The 10000-nt window shown below is 39.1% G+C and overlaps 2 protein-coding genes across 5 annotated transcripts in view; both read left to right on the forward strand.

Annotated features, from left to right (window-relative positions):
* The window catches only part of LOC137992095 (lysophosphatidylcholine acyltransferase 2-like), a 29796-nt gene extending 27480 nt beyond the window's left edge, over window positions 1–2316 (forward strand). For all 4 annotated transcript variants that reach the window (XM_068837217.1, XM_068837226.1, XM_068837210.1 and 1 more), the window contains one exon: window positions 504–2316. In XM_068837217.1, coding sequence (XP_068693318.1) covers window positions 504–616 — 113 coding nt within the window. In that variant the 3' untranslated portion in view covers window positions 617–2316. The remainder of the gene's footprint in view (window positions 1–503) is intronic.
* A 2900-nt stretch (window positions 2317–5216) lies between these two features.
* The window catches only part of LOC137992075 (lysophosphatidylcholine acyltransferase 2-like), an 18880-nt gene continuing 14096 nt past the window's right edge, over window positions 5217–10000 (forward strand). The window contains exons 1-3 of the mRNA XM_068837170.1: window positions 5217–5467; window positions 8520–8662; window positions 9249–9466. Coding sequence (XP_068693271.1) covers window positions 5354–5467; window positions 8520–8662; window positions 9249–9466 — 475 coding nt within the window. The 5' untranslated portion in view covers window positions 5217–5353. The remainder of the gene's footprint in view (window positions 5468–8519; window positions 8663–9248; window positions 9467–10000) is intronic.

The following is a 10000-nucleotide window of genomic DNA, read 5'->3' on the forward strand; positions in this document are numbered from 1 at the left end:
GACGAGAAATTAGTAAACTAATAAATTACTTAAAATCAAGAAAGCAAAGCAGCAATGTATTAATTAGCCTGCGTGGCAGGCCGTAGAAAGGAGCGCCGGAGTGTAGGAGTGTACACTCCGGCGCTCCTTTCTGCGGCCTGCCACGCAGGCTATGTATTAATATTCTTACCGGTATTAACTGCCACACACACAACAATCGCATCGCGAAAGAGACCAGGTAAATAATTCGAGGTCCTTAAGACGCCGCGGGTAAGCGCTGTCGATTTTAGCAAAGTCGAAGTTTAAAACTAGAACGAACACACAATTCCAAAAATTCTATAATTTTGATTCAGGGCAGAAGTCGGCTTCGCCATACAATTACATCTAACAGTGGGTTACGATGACGTGTTGTAGCAGAGTGAACTCTGGTTGTAGCGATGAAAGTACCTACTATATCTAATGCTGAAATTGAAATCAGCCTCTCAAGAAGTAACGTTTTCTCCTTTTCCTTATTTCTTTTGTAGAAGAGTTTCGAGAATTTCTTTCCCGTCACCATGAGCTGACAACGTTGCTTTCAAGTTTACCGCCTCGTGAAACGCATGTTGGATATCACGTGAGAGAGTCAAGACTCATCTAAAAGAAAGAAATGTATAAAAAGGGTGCAATGGAGCAGTTTTCAATTTGTTGTTGTGAAAAGGAAATTCGTTTTCTGTTCCGAGCTTACGCACTTCGGTTGTTCAAAAGGTGGATAACGCTATCCACCGGATAAATCACTATCCAGCGGATAAACACTAGCAAAACCCCGGGGGGGGGGGGGGGGGTACTCGATGTATCCCTGGTTGGGGAGGTGCGGCGCGGCCCCTCATACCCTGACCCTGTTTAAGACAAATATCGCTGATTTTCCTACCCATTTTAAGACAGAATTCCGATTTTTGATACCCTGTTTAAGACATTTAACCCAGTTTAAGACAAAAATTGATAAATCGATACTCTGATTAAGACAAAAAATGATAAATTCGATACCCTGTTCAATACAAAAATCCCGAAAAACATACCCTGGCTGGCCGCACGCCCCCCCCCCCCCCCCCCTTCCGGGAGCAAAACCAATTGAGTTATCCAATGGATAGTGATTTATCCAGTGGATAAGTGCTATCCACCCTTCGAACAACTGGGGCCTGGTGGTTTGCAGCAAATCTCTTGAGACATAGGTAACAGTGATGTAATGTCCAATTGCTGGTGGATGAACGACAGAAGCTAATTACAGATCTTTTGTTTTCGTCCACCAACATAGCGGCGATGACGCACATGAAAACCACCTTTAGGCTCTATATCCAGCTTGCGAAGCTGGCGGTATGGTTGGAGAGAGGCAAATTAAGCCGCGTGAAGAATGGGGAGAGGCGCTATGGACAGCGCCGGTTATAATTCCGTGTCCAAGTACTCTAAAGAAAAAATCCCACTAAGATTTTCATTTAGTGTACTTGGACACGGAATTATAACCACAGCGCCCCTCCCCATTCTCCGCGCGGCCTATGCCTATCGCGCCAACAATAACAATACCGCCAGCTGCGGCAAGCTATTCAATATCCTTCTCTATATCCAGGACCCAGCCGCTAAGCCTTTATTCCAAATATTTTGAGGCTGAATTGCATTTTCGAATTTGTTTTTTTTTTTTTAAACAGTGGGAACTGGCGAAGTAAGTACAATGTAGATACTGCTCACTGAACGGCGGTGAAGGAAGATAAATGTTCTTTGTGTTTTTCAAGTTCGATTTTCCTCTAGCAATTAACTGAGAGAACAAGTCACGTGGATGGTCATCTCTCAAATTATTGAATATACCAGTTTTTTCTGCGAGTACATTAAATGAATCTTCCATTATTTCATTACGGAATTTAGAGCAACAAGATTTATTGATGTCGCATTTTTCTTAATGCTACCGGGTTTGTGAAACGGCAGCGATAATTCTAAATATCGGTCAGCGTAAAACGCAGACTGCAGACTGCAGACCAGGGGTAAAATGCAGACTGAGGTTATAACGTAACTGTTGAAAAAGCCCAAACCCCTTAGAAATGCTAACCTTAGGCCTTAAACAATATTTAGGCTTAAAATATTTAGGCCTTAAACAATATTTAGGCTTAACTGTTAGCATTTCTAATGGTTTAGGGCTTTTTCAACAGTTAAATTATAACCTCAGTCTGCATTTTACCGCCGGTCTGCAGTCTGCGTCTTACACTGACCGGGCTAAATATGCAGTAATTATTTTACGTGCAACGAGTATCAGAAATATAATATTTATAGTGATTACAAAATCGGATAAATAAACAATTTGATAAAACCTAATTTAGGGTTAGACTGAGTTTTGGGCTAATTGCAAAGTAATTTATAACGTATCGAAAACGAGTGAGTCGGAGCACTTCATCGGTGTATCCGGATACCAGGAAACAGATGAAAGCACAGAAGGCACGCCAAGTGCTTTTGTTGACTCGACAACAATGTCTCTTGTCCATTATACCACATGGTACCAAAAAGTAAATATTCAGTATTGTTGGTATGAATTATGAGCGACTATTTGTTAGTCGAGAAATTTTACACTAAAATCTTTAGATAGGGTATTTGATATTTATAAGATGGTCGACGCTTCCGTTGTTGTGCACAATCTTAATGGATTTGTAAAATAAGTACTAATAAAATAAAAGTGAGTTGATTTGTGAAAGGTTGGTTGATTATCTTGTATTTTGCTTTTAACTTGTCTTCACACAGCCGCATTTACATTGCTAAGTATCTTTTCTCCAATTCACTGCGTGCACAAATCCCATAATACACTTCTTTTAGCCCCAAAAAATCTGCATAGGCATTGTTTTCGACTTCTCTTGGGACATTTTCATGTCCCAGGATAAATTGCAAACAATGGTTATGCAAAAGTTTTGTGGAGTAATAGAGGTGTATTATGGGATTGTGGAAGTAGTGAATAGAGATGATTAGAGGGCTTTCATTTATTAGCGCGTAGGGGTGGGCAAAATTATATGGAAAGTCCCTTCATACGTTACCCAACCCTTCTCTATAGCATTGGCAACAATTACATACCCCCCTTACTTTATCCAGGATTTTGTCTCAAACCCTCCCCTCCCCCCCCTCACCTTCACACGTGACGAGCACCCAACTTGTATTAGCCAATATCAAAAATACCATAATACTCTTCCCTCCAAATTTTGTCGTAATCCGCATTGTTTCCAGTTTCTCTTGGGACCATTGTAATTCCCACGAGAAAATGAAAACATTGAGGTTCATGTAAAATTTTGGAGGGGCAAACAAAGAGTATTATGGTATTTTTGATACTGGCTAATATGAAAGCAGACCATCTCGGCCAGTTCATCCAGTGCATTCATAACGGCGACCTTCAGATTGGAGTACGAGAACGACTACCAGTACGAGTTTTCTGTGCTGAGTAAGCGCATTACATTTAAAAGGAACATTTTGGGAAAAGCGCGTGCTCGTCCTCGTTGTCGTCCTTGTTCTCCAATCTGAAGGTCGCTAATGTTGTATTAGAATGTTTATATTCAACGTTTTCGACTCAAAAATCATTTTCATCCTTAGAAACAACAATTCAGCTAGCATACCATCACAAAAAGCACAATATATTGTATATGTCACTTTTAAAACCAGCCATCACATGGTGTGTAATAACTAGTATTGAGTAGAAGCATGTGATGGGCTAAATTAGTGTCAAAATAAACTTTGTACCTTCGCTTCATTCAGCTTTGAAGTGAGCGGAGTGAAGTGGAAAAGGCAAACCGAAAAACCTTGATCTTAAGGTCTCTATTGCCCGAAAAATTAAAGGTCTCTATAAAGTTTCAAACAACCTCCCTTAAAAGGCTTCTCAATGTGTGACAACCCCCCTCTTAATACTTTTCCAAAATAACGTAACCCCCTGCAATTTTGCAGTATTTTTATATTATATATTTTGTATTTTTCGCGATTAGAGTAAAGCTCATAACTGCTCAGTGGCATTGATCAAAAGTTTTAACACCCGACCTTCCGCAGTTGAAATTTACCTTAGAGCCCTCACGTTAAGATCTGATACTATTTGTCTATGCCTAACATGCCTACGAAGAAAAAAGCCAGGACCTTTATTTAAGAGTCAATTTTTTTAGCACTGGAGCACTAATTGGGGACAAATTACCGCAAATCAAATGTTTGTTTTTGAGGAGAGGGGAAAAACCCGGAGTACTTGGGGAAAAACCTCGCGGTGCAGAGTAAAGAACCAACAAACGCAACCCATATATGACGCCGAATCTAAGAATCGAACCCAGGCCATGTTGACGGGAGGCGAGTGCGCTCATACCCTGGGTTCCAGGGGAATTTTTTTTTTCAAGGTCGGAGAGAACACTCAGCGATTCCAAATCCAAATCCAAATCAACGTTCGAGAACGAAAAACGAATGCATTTTTTTTCGTCCTCGACCATTGATTTGGAATCGTTAAGCGTTCTTTCCCTTGCACACGGCTGGCACGCCTGAATTTGAATTGACCAATCAGGATTCAACAGGCGGAAAAAACTTTACTGTCCTGACTTCAATGAAAGTTAACAGGAATAGGATTGAAATAAGGCCATCAATCTCACTGGATATTGCATTAAACATTCAGGAAAAGGGACTTACAATTTCCAAAACCATATCAGACTGAAAAGTGAAAAAATATGAAACATTTTGTGTCTCCAAGCTTGCAATTTGGCGTCAAATGGGTCACCGGCTTCCGGCGTGGCAACTCGCTCGTAGTTCGTAGAGTGTCGCCATGTAGGGTAATAGTTGTGTTATTTTGAACAAAAGATGCTGTTCCTCGTCAAATTCAACCCAGAATTTGCATGTTAACTACTGGAAAAGGCTACTATCGTGTCATTTCGGTAGAACAGCTAAGCTTTGACTGCCGCTCGTACTGCGGGCGCAGCCGCCGTATGCAGGGTCCGACCATGAAAAAAAAAATTCTCTGGCACCCAGCCGGGTAGCGCGCTCACCGCCCCTAGAAATGTCCGGCTCCTTGCAGAACTTGCACCGTTGATCAGAACAAATAACATCACCAAGTACAAACCAAACCTTTTACAAACAAGCATTGCTGGAAGAAAAATACATGAATTTATGAATCCATTTCTTGCTAGATTTCCAGATTTCCCAATCGAACGCACCCTTAGTTTTGTTGTTATCCTGGGTATCCTGTGGAAGAATGATGATGTAAACTGACCATATTGAGCGAGAAGGTCAATGTTTACAAAATGACCTCTTCTGGTGGGATGAGTGTTTGTATTGATATCCCCGAATTTCTCAGTTGCTATCGGAAGCTTGAAGGTTGATATTTGAGGCTATTTTTTCTGTGCTCTTTAACGAAATGTCGGAATTTCCGAAAAGAAAAGTTCTTTTGAGAGCCCAATCGTTCATTCAACCCGAGGTGCACAACCCATTCACGTATGAACTCAAGCTAACTGGTTTGGATAAGCTGAAGGTGAGTACGTGAACTATTAGGAGTGTTCTTTGATTGTTTTGGCTTTAAAAAACCATGTCATAAGTATAAATCAACAAGAAGAATTCGCGACGAGACGAGGTCATTGATGTAGAACTTATGAAAGTAACTTGTGCTTAAGTTTGATCTTACTCGATATTGGCCAATTTCATTTTTAGTTTGAAGTCACGTAGTTAGGCTTATAAAATTGCTGGCAACGTGCCCGTGTTGTCGAAATTAGTATCGTGGAAAAACAGCATTCTACAATTCCAAAGGAACCGTATTGATAGATGGTTTGCAACCAATCTCTGGAGACATATATATATAACAATGTTGCAATTATGTACATTATTGTTGGTGGACGAACAAAAGGAGTTCTAACGAGAGTCCTAACTGTTTTCGTCCACCAACGTGCATGGCGGCAATGACATAATGTGAGTTGAGAAGGATTAATTTATAAACTTAAACCCCTCTGCTCATTTGTTTCCACTGAACGCGCATCAAAAGCAATTTCAATTTGTCTCATTTACTCAATTTGGTCCTTTTAAGGGCCGGGGGGTACTCCCAGAAAAATTGGGTAGGGGTGTGCGGCCTGCTTCCCAAATCCCTTACCCTATTTATGACCAAAATCTGCGATTTTCCCTACCCTATTTATGACCTGACCAAAAATTTGATACCCAATTTATGACCTGACCCTTAAATCAATACCCTGGTGCAGACCTGCCTTATAATTATTTCCCTAGTTCAGACCAATGTTAAAGGCAATGTTTATCTGCTTTTATTAGGTAGGTTACATGATAAAGAAGTAGCTTCTAAATAAAAAATCGAATTCAAGACTAGAGTGCAAAAATGGATACCCTATTTATGACCAAAATGGCGGAAAATTGGCCAAAATCGATACCCGATGTATGACCAAAACGGCTGAAAAACCCTACTCTTTGGGGCTGCACATACCTATATAGCCCATATAAGGGAGTACCCCCCCCCCCCCCCCCGGGTGGGTTTTTTTAGTTCATGGCAACACCCCCAAAATGGCAATTTCTCTTGCACCTCATGGGGGGAAGAACTGGCAGGAAATATTTTTAAGCACCCAATCTATCTACACTTCTTTTCACTGCAGTCAATCACTCCAATGGACATGGTAAAGTATTGATATGCAGTGCGCATTCTGGTTTTCAATTAAAGCTCAATTGCGCCATCCACTTTCTTATCCCCAGAGTCCAGTTTTGTTGTTGTCAGTGCCAAGAACACTAACTCTAGCCACAGCCAGAAATACACACAATCGTGGCAAATTACTAGTATGGTATAATTAATGTTGTATTAAACTGTTGATGACCATTAAACGTTGTTGTTACAAATTTCTGAAAATGTGCAGTAGAGCCGCCGAATCACTGACTTCCTGGTTTAATTTGGCTGTAGCCAGAGTCTGTGTTCTCGGTGCTGACTAAAAGAAAAGGGGACCCTGGGGAGAGAATGTGTCATTTGGGTTCACATTTGATTGGCCATCTGACGTTTTTGATCATTGACCAATCGGAATTTTTGTTTACCTCTTTTCTGCACTGCATTACCTGGAAATTGCACTTCTCTTATTATCTTAGTCAAATCAGATTAACGTCCTTTGCTCAAAATTTGGATTTAATGTATCACTGATATCAAAATTTTATTGTGTCATGGGTTAGGTACGAAGTATTGTTTTTTTTTTCCAGTAATCCAATCCAAAGTCATTGGTCATTTAATCCACAATAACTATTCATAACCTATGATTCATTGAGACCATGGAATCGATGTTGTTGTTTGTATCAGTAATCACATGATTTTGAGTGAAATTGGTCGTCTCATAACACCAAAAAGACTTTGACCTGACATTGAGGAACACCAAGGTCACCAAGATCAGGTCATTAGGGCCTAGGTTTAAAGATTGTCTGCTCTTTTATGCAAGTTTCTGTTATGTATCTTGCTACACGGACCGTCACAGTTAGTTTCTATGGATGACAAAACATGTAGAAAAATGCCTAGTGCTGGTTAGTTTCAATAACATCTTGACCATATTAGGCCAGGTTACATTCAATTGAATCTCCCCATACACATCTGACGTTTTCAAAACTGTTATCTGAAATTCTGGTTTCATGTTGAGGTTGCTAGGCAACATCTCCTTTGTAATCACAGCATTTCCCCAAAGTCCTCTGTTGCATTTGAATGGAGGCAGAGGATTAAAATATAAGATATGGAGGTCTCATGATGATTTAGCTTGTGGTTTTTGGTTTTGATTGAAATTTTTTCAGTTTTGTGGATTTTGATTATTTTTTGTGCTGTATTAAACAGTTTTGCAGTATGCACCCTAATACCCCGCTCTTTATTCCAAATTACGTGAAAAAACCACTTCCACCGCAGGTGATTACATACATTTAATTTTTAAAAGACATGAAAAATATCGATAAAGCCCTGTAATTATTAAGCAGAAGCAATTTAACACACGCTTATCGCATGGGGTAATCATGCAAAAATAAAATTGTGACATCAAAAGGTAGCACTTGATTGGCTATTTGTGTCTTTCTTTGATCATTGATCAATTAGTACGTCTGGTTTAATATTATTGTTTCATCTTTTTGCACTGAATTACCTTTTCTGCACTATGTTAACCCACTGACACCTCAAATGTCCTAGGGCTCCCCCAGTTGACAAGAAAATCATCTGACTGACATTAGACAGAGCAAAAAATTGTCAAGTCTCATTCCCAAGGGTCAATGGGTTAACTTTAATAAAACTGCATTTCTCTTAGCCAATCAGAGCACTTGGAAAGTCTTTTTTTGTCATTTAGTGTTTAATTCAAGATCGTGACCCATTAGGGAAAAAAATAGTAGCATTTTATAGAGAGTCAAAGCCTGAATTGTGATGCTCTGTTCCTTTTGACAATAATAATTATTATAATTATTATTACAAATACCGGTAGGTACTTCAAATCATGTTCAATATTATTACAGACTGAAGCATTGTTTTCTAGATTTAATTTAATTTAGTCAAGGCTTCTTATCTCTGCCATTTCTTTTGTTTATAGGTGGCTTTCCTAAGTTTGACTTTGTTTCCTTTAAGGCTTCTTAGCCTGTCTGTGCTGGTATTGCTGGCCAGTTTGATATCAAAACTTTCAATGGCATGCATGAAGGAGGAGGATGAACAACAACCCCTGACTGGAGTACGAAGGTAAGATTAGACAAACTGTCTTATAAAGTGTTTCTGTGATTTTTTCCCTCAAATAAAATGTTGTTGACAACATTGCTGTTGAAAGTACTTATTGAGATGTAAATGAGATAGCAAGATTGGTAAGCATAAAGTTTGTTAAATTGCATTCAACCAGATCAAGGCTGCACCCTTCTTTTGAATCTTTTGCAACATTTTAGTGTTCAGTTCTGGTGGAGGTCATTATTGACCAATGTTTCACCCGGTGGGATGACGTGAAGTCTCGTGTTACAAATAATTAATGATTGTGTTTTCGGTGAAATCCAAAACATTTTCCTTAATTTGTAAATACCATCATTTTAAAAACTTGAACCACGCCTAAATCAGGAATCATTCATCCACTGCATGAGGTTCATGGCTAGTATGCATGCAGTGATATTGAAAGTGAATGGTACCTAAGGTAGCTTTAGTTAGAAAAATAATAAATTAATTATTAAGTCAGTTTTAATATTATGAAAAAAGGCCCCCTCTTGCCCCTACTATTTTACCTGCAAGAATTATATCTCAATTATTAAAGGGCCACATTCTTGTAATGCATGTTTCCCTGTAGGATATTAAGAAAACCCTTACGAGGTATTGGACGAGCAATGTTGTTCTGCATGGGTTTTCATTGGGTGAAAGTAAAAGGCACATTAAGCAGCTCTGAAGAGGCCCCAATTCTTGCCATAGCACCACACTCGTCATTCATTGATCCATTGGCCTTGGCTGTCTTTTGCCTCCCATCGGGTGTTTCACGTGAGGAGAATGATTCAATACCATTGTTGGGAGGTAGGTCACTGCTCTCAAGCAGCTGATATACATGATGATAATATTATTAATAATATTGTTTGTCTTGTCATTTCAAGGAGTGAAGGTGTAAAAGGGTCATTAAAATTAAAGGAATTTTATGGTTACCGTATTTTAAAAGCCAAAAATAATGCATGTTACTGCACAATTCTTGCAAAATACTGAAAGTGGAAGTAAATTTAACCCTTGATGTTTATCCACAGAAAAAAGCCAACAGGTGAACCAAAAATGTTTACTTTCATTTTCTGATTATAAATCAAAGCTGAAAAATTTTAAAACTCATTTAAGACAACTCCCCTGCATGCATGGACATTATTTTAATTACATAAATTCAGGAAGTGGTATTCATGCAAAAATAACCAAACAAGCTAAGCTTGTTGTGAAGGCCATCTTGTTATTTTAACATTTCAAGTTTTGAAGTATGAACATCACAGGGCAATGCAATAATGGAGACTATAATGCTATGGTCAGTGTAAGGTGGATTTAAAAGTGTTTTTCATGGGGTTTATTAGTAGT

Source organism: Montipora foliosa, chromosome 1 (genome assembly GCF_036669935.1).
Source record: "Montipora foliosa isolate CH-2021 chromosome 1, ASM3666993v2, whole genome shotgun sequence".
Classification (NCBI taxonomy): domain Eukaryota; kingdom Metazoa; phylum Cnidaria; class Anthozoa; order Scleractinia; family Acroporidae; genus Montipora; species Montipora foliosa.